This window comes from Moschus berezovskii, chromosome 24 (assembly GCF_049115385.1).
Source record: "Moschus berezovskii isolate FMDL1 chromosome 24, NW_MosBer_1.0, whole genome shotgun sequence".
Classification (NCBI taxonomy): domain Eukaryota; kingdom Metazoa; phylum Chordata; class Mammalia; order Artiodactyla; family Moschidae; genus Moschus; species Moschus berezovskii.
Genome location: NC_142483.1, coordinates 42551231 through 42574832, shown reverse-complemented (window position 1 = coordinate 42574832; position 23602 = coordinate 42551231). Strand labels below are relative to the sequence as shown.

The window sequence follows — 23602 nt, the reverse complement described above, 5'->3', positions numbered from 1 at the left end:
TGAGGGAAGATGAAGGTTTTGTTATTAAAAAATAAAAATGTATATGTGTATATATGTGTGTGTGTGTGTTTGGCTCTTGGTAAATTTTAGAAAATGTATTCAGCTAGATGCTGCTGCTGATGCTAATTCTTCACACAAAAATATCTAAATTTTGTGGAGCATATTAAGAAGAGGTGGTAAGAATACACAGGAGAACTATACAAAAAAGATCTTTATGACCCAGATAAGCACGATGGTGTGATCACTCACCTAGGGCCAGACATCCTGGAATGCGAAGTCAAGTGGGCGTTAGAAAGCATCACTACGAACAAATCTAGTGGAGGTGATGGAATTCCAGTTGAGCTATTTCAAATCCTGAAAGATGATGCTGTGAAAGGGTTGCACTCAATATTCCAGAAAATTTGGAAAACTCAGCAGTGGCCACAGGACTGGAAAAGGTCAGTTTTCATTCCAATCCCAAAGAAAGGTAATGCCAAAGAATGCTCAAACTACCGACAATTGCACTCATCTCACATGCTAGTAAAGTAATGCTCAAAATTCTCCAAGCCAGGCTTCAGCAATATGTGAACCGTGAACTTCCAGATGTTCAAGCTGGATTTAGAAAAGGCAGAGGCACCAGAGATCAAATTGCCAACATCGGCTGGATCATCAAAACAAGAAAGTTCCAGAAAAAACATCTACTACTACTTTATGAACTATGCCAAGGCTTTTGACTGTGTGGATCACAACAAACTGTGGAGAATTCTTCAAGAGATGGGAATACCAGACCACCTGACCTGCCTCCTGAGAAATCTGTATGCAGGTCAAGATGCAACAGGTAGAACTGGACATGGAACAACAGACTGGTTCCAAATTGGGAAAGGAGTACGTCAAAGTTGTATATTTAACATATATGCAGAGTACATACTGAGAAACACTGGGCTGGATGAAGCACGAGCTGGAATCAAGATTGCTGGGAGAAATATCAATAACCTCAGATATGCAGATGACACCACCCTTATGGCAGAAAGTGAAAAAGAACTAAAGGGCCTCTTGATGAAAGTGAAAGAGAAGAGTGAAAAAGTTGGTTTAAAACTCAACATTAAAAAAACTAAGATCATGGCATCCAGTCCCATCACTTCATTGCAAATAGATGGGGAAAGAGTGGAAACAGTGAGACTTCATTTTCTTGGGCTCCAAAATCACTGCAGATGGTGACTGCAGCCATGAAATTAAAAGACGCTTGCTTGCTCCTTGGAAGAAAAGCTATGACTAACCTAGACAGTATATTAAAAAGCAGAAACATTACTTTGCCAACAAAGGTCCATCTAGTCAAAGCTATGGTTTTTCCAATAGTCATGTATGGATGTGAGAGTTGGACTATAAAGAAAGCTGATCGCCAAAGAATTGATGCTTTTGAACTGTGGTGTTGGAGAAGACTCTTGAGAGTCCCTTGGACTTCAAGGAGGTCCAACCAGTCCATCCTAAAGGAAATCTGTCTGAATATTTATTGGAAGGATTGATGCTGAAGCTGAAACTCCAACACTTTGGCCACCTGATGCAAAGAACTGACTCATTGGAAAAGACCCTGATGCTGGGAAAGATTGAAGGCAGGAGGAGAAGGGGACGACAGAGGATGAGATGGTTGGATGGCATCACTGACTTGATGTATATGAGTTGGAGCAAGCTCCGGGAGTTGGTGAAGGACAGGGAAGCATGGAGTCCATGGGGTCACAAAGAGTCGGACACGACTGTGTGACTGAAGTGAATTGATGGAGCATTTCATCTATTTAATATGTATCAGGTCATAACTGTATTGAGTATTTCACATAAAATAAAATGGATGTCAGACTGATCCTTTAAAAATCTCTAAGTGAAATGAATTTGCTCATACAAGACCCTCTAAGATTTTCCCATTCTCATTGATCCCGAGTCCCACCTGAGTTGGTGCTGTGTTCCCTGTCCTTCTGTTCATTTCTCCTACTCTTCACCTTCTTACAGGTACTGCCCTCCCTGTTCTCTCAAACATTCCAGACCTCCTTCTGCCTCAGGTCTGTGCAATGTTCTTCCCTCAACCTGGGATGTTCTTCTCCCGGATCTCATAGTTTGCTTCTTGCTCACAGTTCATCTCAGTGAGGCCTTCTTTGAGTTGTTGTTGTCCAGTCACCCAGTCATGTCCAACTCTTTGCGACCCCATGGACTGCAGTGACCAGGCCTCCCTGTCCCTCACCATCTCCTGGAGTTTGCCCAAGTTCATGTCCATTGCATCTGTGATGCCATCCAACCATCTCATCCCCTGATGCCCTCTTCTCCTTCTACCCTCAATCTTTCCCAGCATCAGGGACTTTTCCAATGAACTGGCTGTTCCCATCACGTGACCAAAATACTGGAGCTTCAGCTTCAGTATCAGTCTTTCCAAAGAGTATTTGGGGTTGATTTTGAGTACCTATGCAAAAATCTCAAATACTCCCCCTCCCCTGATTCTGGCACTTACTTTCCCTTTCACTTTGTTCCATATTACCTGCCAAAGTCTGACATTCTCTAGACATTTCATATATTTATTCAAAGCCTTTCTTCCATGCACTGGAACGTAGACTGATAAATTAATCTCTTTTTCTTCCTGCTATTTCCTCACCATATACAACCTTATCTGGTGTGTGTATGTGTGTGTATTGTATGCATACACATATACACACATACACACACACACATATATCCCATACATATGGAATGCATATATGCACATATACACACATATATGAAGCTCTAATACTTTGGTCACCTGATGCGAAGATCTGACTCATTGTAAAAGACCCTGATGCTGGGAAAGATTGAGGGCAGGAAGAGAAGGGGGCAATAGAAGATGAGATGGTTGGATGGCATCATCGACATGATAGACATGAGTATGAGCAAACTCCAGAAGACAGAGAAGAACAGGGAAACCTGGTGTGCTGCAGTCCATGGGGTTGCAAAGAGTCAAACATGATAGAGACTGAACAGCAACATACACATATAAAATGAATTCACCAGTTCAATCCTCCTGACAATCTTTTAATATAAATACTATTGACATTCTCATTTTATAAATAAAGGAGTTGATACACAAAACAGTTAAGTAATTAAACCAGGGGACTCGATGGACATGAGTTTGAGTGAACTCCAGGAGTTGGTGATAGACAGGGAGGCCTGGCGTGTTGGGATTCCTGGGGTCACAAAGAGTCGGACATGACTGAGCGACTGAACTGAACTGAACTGAAGGATCATAAGAGACTACTATGAATAAGTACATACCAATAAATTAGACAGCCTGGAAGAAATGGAAAATTCCTACAAACATACAACCTACCAACAATAAATCATGAAGAAATACAAAACTTTAAAAGATAGATTCAGTTCAGTTCAGTCGCTCAGTCGTGTCCAACTCTCCGCGACCCCATGAATCACAGCACGCCAGGCCTCCCTGTCCATCACCAACTCCCGGAGTACACTCAAACTCATGTCCACAGAGTCGGTGATGCCATCCAGCCATCTCATTCCCTGTCGTCCCCTTCTCCTCCCGCCCCCAACCTTTCCCATCATCAGAGTCTTTTCCAGTGAGTCAACTCATCGCATGAGGTGGCCAAAGTATTGCAGTTTCTAGTATGGATATGGCATCAATAATCAGAAACATCACAACAAAGAAAATTTCAGGTCCATATGACTTTATTGGTGAATTCTACCTAACATTTAAAGAAGAAGTAATACAAATCCTTTTCAAACTCCTCAAAAAACTGAAAGAGTAAATACTTCCAAGCTCATTTTACAAGGCCAGCATTCAGTTCAGTTCAGTTCAGTTCAGTCGCTCAGTCGTGTCCAACTCTCCGCGACCCCATGAATCACAGCACGCCAGGCCTCCCTGTCCATCACCAACTCCCGGAGTACACTCAAACTCATGTCCACAGAGTCGGTGATGCCATCCAGCCATCTCATTCTCCGTCGTCCCCTTCTCCTCCCGCCCCCAACCTTTCCCAGCATCAGAGTCTTTTCCAGTGAGTCAACTCGTCGCATGAGGTGGCCAAAGTATTGCAGTTTCAGCTTTAGCATCAGTCCCTCCAATGAACATCCAGGATTGATCTCCTTTAGAATGGACTGGTTGGATCTCCTTGCAGTATAAGGGACTAGCATTACCCTGATGCAAAAGCCAGACAAGGACACAACAGAAATTATAGGCCAATATCCGTGATGAACCTAAGTGCAAACATTTTCAACAAAATTTTAGCAACCCATATTTAATAGTATGTGAAAAGGATCACACACCATGATTAACTGGGATGCACAAATCAATCAATGTGATATATACCACAGTGACAAAATGAAAAATAAATATTGTATTATCTCAATAGATGTTAGAAAAAGGATATGACAAAATTCACCATCCATTTATGATAAAAACTCTCACCCAACTAGGTGAGAGAAAACATCTCTCAACATAACAAAGGCCACAGTGACAACTCTACAACTAATATAGAGAAAAAGCTAAAAGTTTTTCCTCTAAGATCAGAAACAAGACAAGGATGTCCACTCACCACACTTTTATTCAGCACAGTATGGGAAGACTTGCCAAGCACTCAGGCAAATGAATAAAAGGCATTCGATTTGGAAACGAAGAAGTAACTGTGTCTATATGCAGATGACACTGTATTATAGAAAATTCTAAAGACTTCAACTTAAAAACTATTAGAATACACGAACTTAGTAAACTTACAAGATACAAAATCAATATAGAAAAAAATTAGTTGTGTTTCTATACACCACCATCAACCTGTCAGAAATAGACATTAAGAAAACAATCCATTTATAATTGCTGGGGGAAAAAAAGAAATACCTTGGGATGAATGTTACCAAGCAGATAAAAATCTGTACATGGAAAATTTCTTCAGCTTGGAAAGCCTTTCTCTGTCTAACAATGCCTGGTCACCTTTGAAGATTTACTTTGTCTTCATGTATATATTCCTTCAGTGAGGCCGATTTCTCTCATTTCTATCTATAAACCAACTTCCCTATGGTTTCATACTTTAGCACTTCTCACAGACATTAGTTTACATGACTCTCCTTACTTCTAACAGTTTATTGAGGGCAGGGACTGTATCTTACGTCAAAAGAGATTCATTCCTTTGATTGGTTATTTATTCATTCAACCCACAGAGATTCACTGATTGCTTACTAGGGCTAGTCACTGCCTGGGGTCCCAGGGATTCAGAGAAATACTAGACAAACCAAGCATTTGGGTGAAAAACACATAAACAAAACAATAACCAACAGCAGGTAGTGATGAGAGCTAGGAAGGAACAGAATATATCTGGGATAGAGAGAACTTTAACTTGGATGGAGGAGAGTTGAAAGACCCTTCTGATATGTCTATAAACTGAGAGCTGAATGATGAAAAAGGCAGTATGAGAAGGTCTAGGTGACTGAGACAGAGGGAACACCTGAGCAAAGGTCCTGGGGCAGAAATGGTCTCAGTATGTTGAGGGGAAGAAATAATATCAGTAAGACCAAAGGGATTGGAGACCAGTATGGATATTCCTTTTAAAAAAAAAAAAAGAGAAAGGAAAAAAAAAAAAAAAAAAACTAGGAGTAAAACTACCATATGACACAGGAATCCCACTACTGGGCATATAACCTGAGGAAACCATGATTCTAAAAGACATGTGTACCCCAGTGTTCCCTGCAGCACTATTTACAACAGCTAAGACGTGGAAGCAGCCTAGATGTCCATCTACAGACGAATGGATAAAGAAGCTGTGGTACATATACAATAGAGTATTACTGAGCTGTAAAAAGGAACAGATTTGAGTCAGTTGTAGTGAGGCGGATGAAACTAGAGCCTGTTATATACAGAGTGAAGTAAGTCAGAAAGAGAAAAACAAGTATTGTCTATTAACACACATATATATGGAATCTAGAAAAATAATACTGGTGAACCTATTTACAGGGAAGGAACGGAGATGTAGACATAGAAAACAGATATGCAGACACAGTGGGGGAAGGAGGGGGTAGAATTAATCAAGAGAGTAGCGCTGGCACATATACACTATCATGAGTGAAATAACGAGCTAGTGGAAAGCAGCTGGATAGCACAGGGAGCCCAGCCTTGTGCTCTGTGATGACCTAGAGGGGTAGGGTTGGAGGACGGAGGGAGGCTTATGAGGGAGGTGATACATATGTATAACTATGGCTGATTCACATTGTTTTACAGCAGAAAGCAGCACACCATTGTAAAGCAATTACCCTCCAATCAAAAAAAAAAAGACTAAAGGGAAGTCAATGAGCATGAAATGCAAAGGACACGGGGATCAGAGAAATACAAAGGCACGAGATTATCTAAGTCAGAGACACAAAACTGTTTTGGTCAATAAATCAGATTACAAAGATTTTTGGCTTTGCAGGCCATACTAACTCTGCCACATCTACTCAAGTCTGCCCTTGTAGCATGAAAGCAGTCATAGGAAATATGTAAATTAATGAACATGGTTTTGTTCCAATAAAACTTTATTTACAAAAACAAGCAGCTGGTTGGATTTGGCTCATGGGCCATAGTTTATGGCCCTTGATTTAAATCTCATAGGCTCTAAGGAAGTGCTTAAGTACTATTCTAATTCTGATGGTGGTAGGGAGGCAGTAATAATAATTATTGTAATTATTATTATCAATGAGAAGCTACTGAATATATATATATATTTTAAAGGAGGTATATGATCCTCAGTTGTTGAGGTCTCTGGGCCTTTCATGTACAGGCACTTAATTGTTAAATAACAAGGGACATTGTTAAAGAAAAAGAAACCATTTTAAAATTCTCTCTCCTACAATATATAACGCAGAGGTAGTAGGCATGGAGGGGAAAACAAATGGTGCCACTGTTGGGTAAACAACAAAAAAACCCAACAACTTTCATATTTGCTGGTTTCAGTACACCTACTAAACTGCTTTTTTCAGACCTTTGCAGTGGGAGGCATTGGATCCAAAAACTGACTGTTGGTTATAAGCCAAGCATTCAGATGGAACATACAGCTGAATGGAATGCACAGACACATTAGAGACACAATTTTCAATTTGAGGTACCTGAGGACCCGTTACAGATACTGATGCTTCCGTATCAGGCAGACCAATTGCCAGCATCACCATTAAAAAATCATTTTCTTACATTTTCTTTTTGTAACAGCGGTAGTGGGAAACTGGATTTCTATGATGAAATTATAGTCCCTTCCATTCCCCAATGCTTTTTCATTAGGACTGAAAATTTAATGAGCTTTCTTACAAATCTTCTGCACAGCTCTTAATCCTGAAGTTAGATGGTGACGTCTCCCCCTCTTACATGGGTATTCCTGGACTGTACAGTTCAATTCCTGTGTCAGCAATTTGCCCTTCTTCTTCATAAGCTCCTGTGCCCTATTTTCCCTAGTGGAAAATCTGAAGATTTTGAGCCCATGTCCCACTACAATAAAACTGAGTAATGTCTCAATTTCAAAACATACAAAAATGCCAAAGTCCTATACATTAATCTCTACTCCTAAATTAAATTTTTAATTTTTTTTCTACTCAAATTAAAACATGTGGGTAGTTCCTTGCTTCTAGTTAAATTTCTAAATAGAAAAATTTGCACAACATATTTCTAGATCTCAAGATCTAGAATGTTAAACAAGGAGATAATTATGTGATTACTGGGTTAAAACTAAGCAACTCATTCATCTGGCATGAGGACCAGCGCCAGCAGCAGCCCTCACCCCATCTACAGAGCAGTCTGGCCATGGCACTCCAATCTAGTCACTTTGACGCGGCACTGGGAAGGTTACTGGAGAAACCCAACAGACTTGATAGAACTGGAAGTAGACTTAGCCAGCCTACATATCTGATCTTGGAGGCGAAAACCCAATCTCCACAAACTGATTTGGGGCTTTGAGTCTGTTAGCCAGAATCTCCCAGGTGTGAAAAACTGACTCCTTATATATAAATCAAGCCTCTTTGGAAACAGTTTTTAGCTTCTTGCAAGAGAGAAATCAGAAAAGTTAGATGACTGTGTCAACATTCACAGTGAAGAATGAATACAGGAAAGAAAATAGGACTTTATGTTTCATTATTTAACTGTCCACCAAACGATTTTTACTGATGATCCATTGTGTCTGAGGTTCTTCCTTCACATATAAAAAGCCTTTTTTTTATTGGAGTACAATTGCTTTACAATAGGTAAAGTTTAAGTTTTGTGTAAGTTGCCGCTATACAATGAAATGAATCAGCTGTACATATATCCCCTCCATCATGGACCTCCCTCCCACATACTCCTTCCACCCTTCGAGGTCATCACAGAGAACTGAGCTCCCTGTGCTATACAGCAGTTTCCCACTAGCTATCTGTTTTACACATGGTAGTTATATATGTCAATTCTTACCCTCCAAGTCATCCGCCGCTCCCCTTCCCCCACAATGACCACAGATCTGTTCTCTATGCCTGTGTATCTAGACTTTTGAAAACCTCACGGGATTGCTAATTGAGTGGCACGGACTTTTCCTTTACATTCCTTGCCACAGGGTACTCTCAGCCTTGCCCCCAAATTTCTCTTTGACTATTTGTGGCCCCTCTCCCTTCTCTAATACCCTAATCTGCCTGAGACTCAAAAGGGGAAATGTGACTTTTGTTCAATCAGAGGTGGAAAATTCCACATGAGCCTCTTCGAAGTCCATAAGTGGTATGTCATTTGAGACTATTTGCTTCCTGATGCACTGACTTCCCAATGGTTTTATGTCCAAACCCAGTCAGACCTAGAGAGTCAAGTGCCGTGCTGAGCTGGGGGAGGGGGCAACCAAAGGCATAGGATAATGAGCTGCACAATCAGAGGGTGTGAAACTCCACAGCAGACGATGTGCACCCTGATTCTCAAGACACAGGGCCAATCAGCTGAGGAGAGCTTTATTCATTAGGAACCACTGCTTACAGTTCAAAACCCACAGAACCATTATCTTCGGAAGAAAACAGAGTAGTGGCAATAGGCAGACAGTGTTTCTAGTATGCAGATACTCTTCAAAATAAACTCTTACTAATGTCTGAAATATGTATCAGCTACCATTGGGCTTCCCCGGTGGCTCAGTCGATAAAGAATATATCTGCAATGGAGGAAGCCCAGGTTTGATCCCTGCGTCAGGAAGATCCCCTGGAGAAGAGAATTGCAACCCACTTCAGTATTTCTGCCTGGAAAATTCCATGGACAGGGGAGCGTGGCAGGCTATAGTTCATGGGGTTGCAAAGTCGGACAACTAAACTGACTGAGCGTGGCACGAGGCACATGCCATAGATGGGATGAAGATCAAATATGTATTTCACTTTATAAATCACCATATTACAACTATCATGCAAACCACTACTCACAAGCCACGAGTAATCTCTCTAGAATATAAATCCACCAAAGTCACATCTCTGCCCTAAAAATCACTGAAGCACACTTCCCTCTTCCCTAGAAAACAAGGTCAAGCGTATAGGATCCTTTAAGATTTCAGCTCTACCTACCTCTCCCAAGTTAACTCTTGATTTTCCTCTAATCCACACAACAGCCTTTACTTACAGTTTCCCCAAATACATGACTGTCTTACCTAGGCTCACCCTCCTGCCTTGACTTAAACAGAAATTTTTGCTAAGGGGAGCCTAACATGGGAGGACACAGTTGTCCTTTATTGAGTACTTATCAGAGAGTGCTGAAGTACTCTCCATACTCTTATTTATATAATTCTAGTTTTATTTCCAATGCAATTTCTAGTGTCAGCACTGGGCAAACAGGCCAATAGGTATAAAAACAACTATTAAGTTTGGAGAAAAAGAAGGAAAAGGAGAGGCAGAAAAGGGTTTCTGCGAAAAGCAATTTTTAAAGGCTTTATTGATATATAAGGACAGCAAGGAGATCAAACCAGTCAATCCTAAAGGAAAGCAGTCCTGAATATCCACTGGAAGGACAGATGCTGAAGCTCCAATACTTGGGCCACCTGATGCAAAGAACTGACTCATTGGGAAAGACCCTGATGCTGGGAAAGATTGAAGGCGGAAGGAGAAGGGGACAACAGAGGATGAGATGGTTGGAAGGCATCACTGACTAAATGGACATGAGTTTGAGCAAGCTCCAGGAGTGGGTAAAGAACAGGGAAGCCTGGAGTGCTGCAGTCCACAGGGTTGCAAAGAGTCAGACATGACTGAGCCAGTTAACAATGAACCGTTGCATAATAAACTGCACACATTTGAAGTATGCAATTTTATGAACTTTCACACACACCCACGAAACCACCACCATAATCAAGAGATGAACACGTACATCACCCTCCAAATTTCCTCGTGCTTCTTGTAATTCTTCAGTACCATCCTCACCCTCAGGCCACAACTGATCTGTTATTACTATAGATTAGTTTGTATATTAAAAAGAAGTTGATATAAATGGAATCATGAATATGCATCCTTTTTTCAGCCTGCCTTCTTTTGCTTGGCATAATTATTTCAGATTTACACATGGTGCTGGATGTATCAATTGCCCATTGCTTTTTACTGAAGAGGAGTACTCTAGCTTATGGATAGACTGTAAATTGCTTATCAATTCACCTCCTGATGTTTCCTTGGACTGTCTCCAATTTTGAACAATAAAAAGTAAATCTACAAAAACATTCACTTGCACATCTCTGTATAGATTTATTCATGTCTCATGGGTGAAGACAGAGGAGAAATGGCTATGAGTATGGTTGGTGCATGCTTTCCATTTTAAGAAACTGCCGAACTGTTTTCCAAAGTGATCATCCTGTCGTTGCCATTCCCAGCAGCAGAGCATGAGAGTTCCTGCCCCACAGCCTCACTAGTATCTGGTCTCTTCAGTCTTTTGAATGTTGTGCTCATTTGCTCTTAAACAAATCTCGAGCAGAAATAATTATACCCATTGTACAGATGATAAACCCCAGGACCAGAAAGGTTAAATGACACACCTCCAGACGTGTGATGATTAGATTCAGGGACCCACGGGAGGACTGAGTAGGGAGAGATGGTCTTTCAGGACCAGAGGGCAACTGGGACCCGAAAGAAACCCTAATGGGACCAGTGTTATGATCTACGGTACGGGGACCTCAGGCCCCCAAGGCTGGATTTGGCAATCCTCTGACTGCTCATGAGTAGGCCATGCTTCTTTGGGATTTCCAATGAAAAAGAGTTGCAAGAGTTGCTTTGAGAAGAGTTGTGCTCTGAGAAGAGTTGTTTGTGAAAATGATGAGTGGTCTGTGACACTTTTAGACTTGCCTAAAAACAGAGATCTGTCTGATTCTCCTGATCCTAGTTACAATGGTGAGGCCTTGGTCTTTGTTACCAAGTGTTTCACTGCCTGAGGTCTCAAAATGAAAGACTTCTAATGGGGAAACTGGGCTCCAGGGAGCATACTGTGGGAGGGGGGAACAGACTTAAGACTCTTGCTAAGTCATCTTTTTAGCAGAAATGTTTTTCTTGAGAAAATAAGGTTTGGATACTGTGTTCAAACCTTCAACGATTGGGGCCTTTGTTTTAATGTACCAAGTTATTTCTTTATTAGTTCTAGCTCAGTTCAGTTTTACACAGGCTCTTGGGTTTTACCTGCCAAATGACCTTTTCTGGCTAAAGGAAAGGACAAAGATGGTGAAGGCGCCAACTGTCCTAGGTTTCTGCTCTTGAAATCAGCTGACGCATCATGAAGAGAGACAAGAGGACTGTCCTGTCCCATGCTGTTGGTACTACCAGATGAGCCAACAGCCCGCCTCAGAGGACTGTTGGGAGAGAAGCTCAGCTACCACCGAGGTCACAGTAGGAAGCAGAGAAGAGACGGTTTCACAAGGTTTTGATAAAAATATGAATGGACAAAACTAAAGGGCAGAGGCAACACCTCGACCATGAGCGTCCATGCCCATCACAGTGCGTGTGGGTGACGGGCCCTCAGCATCGTCTGTTCCCTGAGACCATTCCCGCCACTGAGTCTGGATGTGAGGTGAAGGTCTCAGTAAGCATTTCAGAAGGGGAAATAATAACTTTTATTTTAAAATGTGTGTGTGTATGGGGGGGCAGTGCACGCATACATCTAGAGGTAGAGCCATCAGGCTGTTGACAACGATTGTCTCTAGAGGGCTGGATGATAAGAGCCCTTTGTTTCCTCACTTAGATGCTATTTGAAAAGATTAAAAGTGGGCAATGTTACTTGCAAAAACCTACATACAGAAAAAAATCCATCTCTCTTATTTCAGCAATAAAGCAGAATAACACAAAAAGAAAGATAAAGTAAAGCCTATTTACATATTCTTTTAATGGTCAAACCATTCAAAACAGCTTTTAGACCTGCTCTATCTTTTCTAGTCCCTCAGGCTTCCTTCAAGCCAATGCCATCTTTTTATCCATGTATGACAATAGCTACTTAACTAGTAACCTAGTGGCCTCACCTTGGTTCATCCTCCAGTACTATCGCTGGGATTCACTTTCCAAGAAATCCTATGCTCACATTCTTTCCACACTTGGAAACTTTCGATGGATCTCCATAACTTTAAGGAGAAGGTCCAAACACAGCCCTTCACAGTTTGGATTTGTTAATCTTCTACTTCATCATTATCTCTGTTTCAGAGTTTAGGCGCCCAAAAACGGAGAAGAAGGTGGGGGTTGCACCACAGGGAACAAGTGTTAATCACTCAGTCATTCATGTCTGACTCTTTGCAACCCAATGGACTGTATGTAGTCCACCAGGCTCCTCTGTCCATGGAATTCTCCAGGCAAGAATACTGGAGTGGGTTGCTATTCCCTTCCTCAGGGGATTTTCCAGAGTCAGGGGTCAAACGCAGGTCTCTTTTATTGCAGGCAGATTCTTTACCATCTGAGCCACCAGGGAAGCCACACATCACAGGGAAGACCGTGCCTAACTCAACATATGCATAAGGGAGTATTTCATCCTAAGAAAGAACACTGGGTGTTTCAGTTTACACGCTATAGTATTTCAGATTCACGTGGCCCACCCAAAAGATGTGATTCTTGCCAAAAGCTTGATGTGAGGAGGAAACATGGGGTTCACATTGTGTCAAACTGTGCCCACATGATGAGGTTTTAATTAAATTTTATTATTACACCCTCTCAGGTTTGCAGAGTCAAAATAGCCTAAGTGCAGTCTTAATTCCTCACTCCACAGACCATATGGTGAAAGCAGCTTCCTTTTATTTATTCACATTGGATATAATTTCTTACTGGATTGTTTTAGCATTTCCTCTGCTTGTTAACTTCCAGTTCTTTATTGCATTTTTCCTGACACTTTTCTGGAGGTCCCTTTCTCTGTGTGTCCATCCTGTACTTTTTGTGTGACAACTATAGTTTATCCAACACTAGGTGATGCTTTTTGAAGGCCTGTGCTGACCACAAGCTTCCCGTTCCCATCCTACAAGGATGGCGTCGTCTTTACATCTGCATCAGAGACCTTCACAGGGCACTAGGGGCATACTAGGTATTTCACAACAGTTCTTTCAATTGCTGAAAAACCAGGAGAAATTTTTAATCAATTCAAATAGCGTTGAAGCATAAAGTGATATATTACTTTCCGAGAGAACTAGGTCTTTTCCTTCCTGCACGGCACTGGGCAATTTAAAAAAAGAGATGTATGATCAGAGAAAAAAGGAAGACTAATTAAAGCACATCCCATTTCCCTGACTATTCTTTGCCTTTAATCAGATTAATCTCAATGAAAACTGTTCAATGCCTTTAGCACAGTAACAACAGACAGCTCTATGGGAAGAGGTATCAGCAGTCATTCGCTGGAACCCAACACTAAGTCAGAAATAGCACATGGATGTCAAGTTCCTTCCAGTTCAGAGGCATTGGTAGTGGTTGCCTAAACACTGTAATGATAAGGATTTTAAGACCACTCCAGGGTTTCAGGGGAAGCGTGCCATGATTGATTAGTGATGTCTGCCTTGGGCATGGATTAGGGGATGATTACCTCCCTGCCTAATATTTCTGATCCTGGGCTGGTCTTGCTTTGTGTTCAGAATCTGGGGTGTTATCTGCTACCAATGAAAGATCAGAAGGTCTCGTGTGTAGTCCCAGTCCTTCAGGAAATACTCCTGGGGAACACATCTCCCTGCCTGCTCTCTTGTTATCTCTGGTTCAGAGAGAGTGCCTTGGGCCTAGCTTTTAAGGGCTCTAGTCCAGACTATGACGCTGATGCTTTACTCAGACCTTCTGACTCTATACTTTGTCTCTGGCCATGGATAGTCTCTTTCTGAGCTTTTGGTTCTTTGATGGATCCCCCATTTGTTTGGCATGAGAATTAATTTATTCCCAAAGGTGCTTATATTAGAAATCAGAGGATATTTAGAGAGTGTCTTTTGTTCAGTTCAGTCGCTCAGTAATGTCTGACTCTTTGCGACCCCATGAACTGCAGCACACCAGGATTCCCTGTCCATCACCAACTCCCGAAGTTCACCGAAACCCATGTCCACTGAGTCGGTGATGCCATTCAACCATCTCATCCTTTGTCATCCCCTTCTCCTCCTGCCCCCAATCCCTCCCAGCATCAGGGTCTTTTCAAACGAGTCAGCTCTTTGCATCAGGTGGCCAAAGTATTGGAGTTTCAGCCTCAGCATCAGTCCTTCCAATGAACACCTAGGACTGATCTCCTTTAGGATGGACTGGTTGGATCTCCTTGCAGTCCAAGGGACTCTCAAGAGTCTTCTCCAGCACCAAAGTTCAAAAGCATCAATTCTTCGGCGATCAGCTTTCTTCACAGTCCAACTCTCAGACCCATATATGACCACTGGAAAAGCCATAGCCTTTTGTGGATTAGAACAAAAATACTTAGGCAGGCCCTCTGATACCTTTCCTTTTATCCCAAGGAAAAAGTATTTATTGCCTTTGTAGAGCCAATGGGTATAAAACTTGTCTTCTTGACCATGTGTAAGAAATGAAATATTGGCTTACCTAGAAAGTTCTCCAGACAACTGGCTAAAAACCCCCAGATAAACATAGCATCTATAGGACTTCCCAGATTTGGGCAGGGTAACCTGTATCCTCCCCCCGGATGCATACACAAGTCTTCATAACGATATTCCCACAAGCCAAGCCTGTTTTCCATGAAAACAACCAAGTCTCTCACAGATCGTGCCATTGTGCAAAAACAGAATATGAGTGTTTCTCTAGGCAAGCTAGCTCTTGCTGTGCTATTGTTCTACTGTTTACAGTGTTTCCTTGAATCATTTCAGTCACATAAATTTAATCCGTAGATAAGGAAACGTTGTTTTATGGCTGGAGTTTCCCTCTTCCATCCTTGGTCATGTCACAAGATCCTCATTCTAGAAGTCACAAGGTTAGCAAGGATAAGAGAAGATCATGGTCATATTCTGTGCCCTCCTTAACAAAAGCAAAAATAAAATTCATGAGGGTTGATGTTTTGCAAGACAATACTTCTCGTACTGTGTTAATGTGCATACTCGTACTTTATGCTGTGCTAATGAACTCATCTGATGAGAAGTTTCACAAAGATATCGTTATATAATCAAAACAAATTCAATTTCCTGAAAGAGTAAATCGTTATTACTGAGCTCATTGCTTACTCTTTCTTTGTGTGTCTTGTAAGAATGGAATTCTTCCATTTGAAATACTTCAACTCTTAAATCTACACAAAAATGGAAGGACTGTGATTTTGTATGTTTTAGGTTGGCAATAATGCCTTCAGTGTGATATTTTTTTGCATTTTGCAATTTTCTGCCTTCCACAATTCAAATTTCATGGTTTCATTTACAGAAAAAAAAATTTTTAATTGATCACTTATGTCTCTCTAGCCATATGCCGACCACAAAGGCATGCACATTTTCATACTGTTTCAAATTCACTGTTTCCATTTGGCAACTGAGTGCCTTTAACTGTGTGAATCAACAATGTAAAACATCAGAATCCATTGAGAATACACTAATAGAAAAATATGCCTTCTAAACCCTGGTATACAAAGCACACTGCTTAAAGACAGCTTAATGATTCCTGTAATCCTGTCCTCCCAATGCAATGTCTTCTAGGACACTGAGAATCAGTGAATTCAAATCCTGAAAACTTCTATACTTCTCAAGTTTTTAAATGGGTAAATTATACCCCTGATCTTAACTGACAAGATTCAGAGTCATGACCAGAAATAATAAATGAAATGGTAGAGACATATATTGCCAAATATTCATTAAAACAAGGCTCATCTATAGAACAACTGCAATGATGCCTGCCTTTCATATTTCTCAAGCATAAATTTCCAAGAAAAAGTTTTCGTGTTTTTAACCTGTTGCATGGGTAATAATTATCACATCCATAGACTCTATGCTGCACGTCAGTTCCCATAAACATGTCCATGGTTATCAACTCACTGGCATACACTGCATTTCATGACTCTAACTGGTATGTCACTATTCCTCTGACCCAAGGATAGACAAAGCAATGAAATGATATTCAAATTGGTTTCACAGTATACATGCGTTATGAATTTGAAATACATTTCTGACACATACTATGCTCCTTGAGCATATATTTTAGAAGAACTTACTCTAAGAACTTCCTTTTATGACTCAAACCATAATCTGGAACCATTCACAGTCCTTGGTTTTAGAATTCTATGTGGTTTCATTTTCATTTTAAAGACAGCCCAAACTTCTAGCTGCTGAATCAAACCATTTAGGGGAAAGATATATTTTCAGTTGGAAATCAGCCAAAGTCCACTAATCCCTTCTATGATTATACAGAGAACAGAAGTAACAATGTAAACAGTCAGATTCAACTAATTTGAGAAGCAAGGATACGCAAATATGTAGACATTTCAACTTCAATCCTTGTTTTCCCCACTTAGGGCACTAAGTCCTTGAATCTTTAACAGACTTCTCCAAAGTGGCATGGAATCAGGCTCCACATCTGATGTGCTGACATCTCATCAAGCTATACTCGTACTCTCCAGAGCATGCCAGTGAGGGCTCAGTCCCAGTTCTAGTTTCAGCTGTACCAACAAATCAGAGCCAACTTCAGTCAGTAAAGGACAAGACAGCTCATTAAGATGAACCTGTTACGACTGCCCAATTTGCATAAACACAACCAAACATGGGTAAGCACGGAACTCAGATAAAGATAAATCACATTTAGAATCAACACTGTACCAATGCATGATTTGCCCACATTCAAACCTCCACACAGACACACCCTGATTGCATTAAGATTCAACATACTACAACTGCTAAACTCACTGACTCATATAAAACATGTAACTATATGACAGGAGCATGCATACTAAACATACCTTGGACCAACACAGTGAAGCCCGATCATTTTGAAAACTTTGAATTTTTATGGCTGAATATAGCTAATCCAGCTACATTAATTCCATCATTTGACACAATTAATGTACATCCAGCTGTGGGGAGCCTAGAGTAGAATCATAATCAAAGTTCTCCTATATCCACCAATTTAGACATCCATGTAGATATAGATGTTGTATAGCTCACATACATGACCCAATCCACAGGGAGTGCCTACACAGCTGCTAGGAAGAAAGAGAGCTGGCAACATCACCCTCATCCTTGGGAATAATGGACTATGTCCCTCCTCTCTTATCCTGAGGAAATAGGTACGACAGAAGAGGGAGCGGGTAATGAATGCTTTCGAAGGCTTAGTTGAGACAGATTATTTTATGCTGGATAATCTCTTGCTGCATTGAATCACTCTAATAAGTTAACTTGCAAAGGCTTACCTTTGGTTGGCTTCCAGTGGAAAGAACATAGCGCAGATCAATGCAGATTTTAGACTTCTGCAGCATCCGTCTGTACTAATTCAGGATTTGTCTAGGCTTGGGAATATCATTCTATATTCTAAAATCTCTCACTCTATACAGTCAATCTAGCTTCAATATTTACAAAAAGACATATGTTTTTGAAACATGTGGTGTGGTGTGCATTTTTACTTACCTTTTCCGCTGATTGAGCGGTGCCAAAAAAAATTGGAATGAAGGCAAGCCAAACTATACATGTCGTGTACATGGTGAATCCGATGGGCTTGGCTTCATTAAAGTTCTCTGGGACACCCCGAGTCTTGATGGCATAGACAGTGCATGTGACCATGAGAAGGATGCTATATCCCAAGGAGCAGATGATCTGTAGGTCCGTAATGTCACACTTGAGAACCCCCCGGGCCTGCTCGGGGTTCATCGTCTTATGTTCATCATAGTCTATGATGATGTTAGGTGGGTCAACACCGAACCAAATGAAAACGCCGAGAAGCTGAACTGATATTAAACTGGAAGTGATCGCCAGCTGTGACGTTGGGCTTATGAGTCTGGGGGCTGTCACTGATTTCTTGCCCTGCTCAAATATGCGGTAAATCCGATTGGTTTTGGTCAAGAGGGCTGCGTAACTGATGCACATACCCAAGCCCAGGAAAACTCTCCGGAAAGAACACACTGCCACGTCGGGTTTGGCTATCATCAGGAAGGTGATGATGTAGCAGAGAAAGATGCCCGTCAACAGAACGTAGCTCAGTTCCCGCCCAGACGCCCGAACGATGGGAGTGTCGTTGTAGCGGATGAAAGTGGCCATGACGAATATGGTGGCGATGATCCCCAACATGGCAAGAAAGACGGGGATGACAGCCCAAGGCGAGTGCCACTCCAGCTTGATGATGGGGATATCCTGGCAGCCAGTTCGGTTTTCATTGGGTCGCTGGTCGTAGGGGCAGTGCTGGCAGGTCATCTCATCAAACTGGTACTGGTAGCCGTCGCAGGGCTCACAGGTCCAGCAGCAAGGAGTTCCCTTCTGTGTCTTCTTCCTCTGCCCGGGCTTGCAGGGCATCGTGCACACAGAGGCAGGGATCTCCCGGACTCCCTTCCCCCACTGCATGTCCTCTATCTGTAGCAAGAAATAAGGAGGTGAAACAGGCAGGTTAGCTAAGAGGAAAAAACAAACTAATTACAGCAACAGGTGAGACTTGAAGAGGCACACTAACTCACCCCAGCTGGTAGAAGTTACAGCCAAGATTCGACCCACACTGTTCACTGTAGCATCCTCATTCCTCACTACCATGCAGTGTGCCAAACATGCCTGATTATAAGAATCCCTGCCGTAGCTTTCAGAAGCACAAATTTCCTGTTCCCACCTCAGTTCAGTTCAGTTCAGTTCAGTTGCTCAGTCGTGTCCGACTCTTTGCGACCCCATGAATCACAGCACACCAGGCCTCCCTGTCCATCACCAACTCCCGGAGTTCACTCAAACTCATGTCCATCAAGTCGGTGATGCCATCCAGCCATCTCATTCTCTGTCGTCCCCATCTCCTCCCACCCCCAATCCCTCCCAGCATCAGACTCTTTTCCAGTGAGTCAACTCGTTGCATGAGGTGGCCAAAGTATTGGAGTTTCAGCTTTAGCATCAGTCCTTCCAATGAACACCCAGGATTGATCTCCTTTAGAATGGACTGGTTGGATCTCCTTGCAGTCCAAGGGACTCTCAAGAGTCTTCTCCAGCACCTAGAACCTCAAAATAAGAATATCCTGAAAAGGAGCCTTTGGAGCTTTATTTCCAACAAGTACTCAGAAGATTCTTAAAATTAGTCAGTGATTACTGACATGCTGTCTGCTGCCGTCTCCTGGATAATAAGTGCAAATGTCCCAATTTAAGTTAAAAATCTTTAATATAAAATGCTACATTCATTTCCTTTATTAGATGCTTTTAAAAAAAAGTGTTTTTCAGTTATTTTGGAAGATATGTCAGAGCTGGCCACTTTTTCTAAAATTCTGTAAGCATCACTGCCATTTCATTGAGAAGTTTTGAACTGAAAGAACCTATTCTATTTCTCACAGAAGAGTGATAAGGTTCATTATCAAAAGTTTTAATTGTAGCTCTGGAAGCATTTGATAAGAAAATAATACAGTCTGGAAACCTCTCAAGATTAGCCATGTACCTATTTGAGGATGAAATTTAAACTGAGAAAATGTCCCATCATTGATAAGAAAGTTACATAAGCGAGTGTGGTTGGTTATAGTGTATGTAATTGGCTGTAATTTCTATCTGCTTTCTGTTTAAGGTTTGCTTCTTTAAAAAATGTTTTTTTCTGTTTAACTTTGCTTTTTGAATATGTAAAATATTTTCATGATTCAGAAATCAAAACTATATGAAAACGTTAGGCGAGCACTGATCAAAACTGCCTGCCCTGGCCAGGCCTGAGAGTAACCACCTGCATGAGTTATCTTAGGAGGTCGGATATGGAACTAACCGACTACTGGAAGAATTCAGGGAAGGTCAAAAGGAGGGAGGAAAAAACGAGAGGAGATGCCAGTCCTTATGTCCTACCAACCTCCCAGAATTCTTGCTGAAATCCATCTTGGTTGAGTAATACACACATCACCAGGAAGGACCCTGAGTAAGAACGATTGGTAAAAAAATAAAAAATAAAAAATAAACTGAAACACTATATCCTAGAGGGGGATGAAAGTATGCTTACTTAATTAGAATACTGGCTTTCTGGAGGGGAATTCATAATTAACAGTCTTCTGAGAAGTAACGGCATTAGATACAAATAAGAGCTTTATCACTGGGATGAAATCTCATCTTTTCCAGCACAGCATCTATTATTTTTATTTTCCTGATATCAGTCCTTTGAATTTCACCCCTGCCATGTGCTTCCTGTGAGATATTGGGAGGTTCTTTGACAATTACTTGGAGGGGTTTTTACAACCCAGTATGTGGAGAAGGCAATGGCAAGCTACTCCAGTACTCTTGCCTAGAAAATCCCATGGATGGAGGAGCCTGGTAGGCTGCAGTCTGTGGGGTCGCTAAGGGTTGGACATGACTGAGCGACTTCACTTTCACTTTTCACTTTCACACATTGGAGAAGGAAATGACAACCCACTCCAGTGTTCTTGCCTGGAGAATCCCAGGGACGGGATGCCTGGTGGGCTTCTGTCTATGGGGTCACACAGAGTCAGACACGACTGAAGTGACTTAGCAGTAGCAGCAGCATGCTGAGCCCCACTCTCGGATTTTCTGATTCACTGGGACTAGGAGGAGACCCGAGAGTGTATATTTCTAACAAAATCTCAGATGGTGTAGCTGGAGATTCTCTTTCCATCACACCTTGTAAATGCTGACACATTCCAACCTCCCAGTCACAGAGACTGCATCAGGAATGGGGTCATTATGGCATGACGCAGAATTTAACTTTGTGACTTTTACAGAGATTACATAGGATAAAAATCTTTGTTTTTGCTGGACTTGGAGTTTCCAGGATATAAGCATGTGGTGTGCATGGCATTTGCCAGAGAAGGAAGCCAATATAAAGGAAAGCAGAGCAGAGAGTTGAAGAGAACTCTCTATCCATGAGCCTGCTTAAGCTCCTGGATATAGCTGTGCCTGAAGCAGGTTTTCCAAACATTGTGTCATTATGTGAGCCAGGAAATTCTGCGACGCTGAAATACTTTGAATTGCATTTCTATTACTTATCACCAAAGGTCCTGACCCCGGGAGTTGGTGAGGGACAGGGAAGCCTGGAGTACTGCAGTCCATGGCGTCACAAAGAGTTGGATGTGACTGAACTGAACTGAAGGGTCCTGAAGAATATACCAACTAAATAAATAACTTCAGTATCTGTAATCTTCAAAAAGATTCACTTCAAAGAGAAAAATACAGAATAAATTCCAATGAAAAAATTCGGCTGATAATCCCCATATCTAGTTAATTAAATTTTTATGATATTTGAACTAAAATATAGATTAGAAAGATACTGGAAAGTCTGAGATTTTTTTTAAAATGCCTACTTTTAAGAGATACAGGGGGTACTAATTTATTGCACAGTGAAATTCCATTGCTGTGTTAAAACAGGATGAAGTGTATAGGAGGGTGTGATATTTCCATCAAAACTTGTATGAGAACTACATTTAACATCCAAATCAAATGTAGTTAACTCTGGGAAAAAAGAATGGTTCAAAGACTAAACTTTATAAAATATAACCTTCTAGTGGTTGAATTCATGAGGAACGCTGGGCTGGAAGAAGCACAAGCTGGAATCAAGATTGCCGGGAGAAATATCAATAACCTCAGATATGCAGATGACACCACCCTTACGGCAGAAAGTGAAGAGGAACTAGGAAGCCTCTTGATGAAAGTGAAAGAGGAGAGTGAAAAGGTTGGCTTGAAGCTCAACATTCAGAAAACAAAGGTCATGGCATCTGGTCCCATCACTTCATGGGAAATAGATGGAAAAACAGTGGAAACAGTGTCAGACTTTATTTTTTTGGGATCCAAAATCACTGCAGATGCTGACTGCAGCCAGGAAATTAAAGACGCTTACTCCTTGGAAGGAAATTTATGACCAACCTAGATAGTATATTAAAAAGCAGAGACATTACTTTGCCAACCAAGATCCGTCTAGTCAAGGCTATGGTTTTTCCTGTGGTCATGTATGGATGTGAGAGTTGGACTGTGAAGAAAGCTGATCACCGAAGATTTGATGCTTTTGAACTGTGGTGTTGGAGAAGACTCTTGAGAGTCCCCTGGACTGCAAGGAGATCCAACCAGTCCATTCTAAAGGAGATCAATCCTGGATGTTCATTGGAAGGACTGATGCTGAAGCTGAAACTCCAATAATTTGGCCACCTCAAGCGACGAGCTGACTCACTGGAAAAGACTCTGATGTTGGAAAAGGTTGGGGGCGGGAGGAGAAGGGGAAGACAGAGAATGAGATGGCTGGATGGCATCACCGACTCAATGGACATGAGTTTGAGTGAACTCTGGGAGTTGGTGATGGACAGGGAGGCCTGGCGTGCTGTGGTTCATGGGGTTGCAAAGAGTTGGACACGACTTAGTGACTGAACTGAACTGAACTGAACTGAAGTGGTTGAATTTAAACTTCAATCAGAGACCCAAGAATCTTCAGATGACTCCTATGAACTCATTTGCATGAGCACAAAGCCCAAGTCAGCACTAATAAATCTAACTAAATTAAAAAAAAAAAATTTCTTTCTCACCATCATCATTTTTGAGCCAGTAAGTCACTGGCAGCTGTCCCAAAATCATAAAATTAAGAAAATAATTTGTAATAAGAGTGAAAGAGACATGCATTAACTTTACAAATGTCCAATTTCAAGAAGTGGGAGCCTAAAAAAATTGCTATTATTAATACAAATGTTTCCAAATGTCAAAGTAAAAGGTCCTATTCATGATCAGTAAGAAAGATTAACAACAACAACAAAAAAAACCTTGCAAATAAATTTCATTAGCTAAGCTTGAGATTGCCTGATTCCAACATGAGTGGAAACTAAAATGTCATATGATTAAACTTGATCTATGGAACAGATGTTGGGCTCAAATATAAAAACAAATTATCATTATATGCAATATTTTAAAGCCAATTTCAAATGTTGCCAGCTTGCAACCCTCTCTTCCTTTTAAACAAAATGGTCAGCAAAGTTGAACAGATTTTCTTCCCTCAGACTTAACCAAATATATACAAAAGCTATAACTACAAACATTACATTGACTGATTACTTAATTTGTTTTCAACTTTCATTTAAAGTAGATCTCCACTCAATTTAATTGTATATATTAAAGCAACAGAGTTGCCTCTTGCT

General features: G+C 41.2%; 1 protein-coding gene across 1 annotated transcript in view; it reads right to left on the bottom strand.

The window, feature by feature from the left end:
* GRM7 (glutamate metabotropic receptor 7) overlaps positions 1-23602 on the bottom strand; it is a 909324-nt gene that overhangs the window by 133190 nt on the left and 752532 nt on the right. Inside the window, exon 8 of the mRNA XM_055414369.2 lies at positions 17955-18890. Within this exon, the coding sequence (XP_055270344.1) occupies positions 17955-18890 (936 nt within the window). The remainder of the gene's footprint in view (positions 1-17954; positions 18891-23602) is intronic.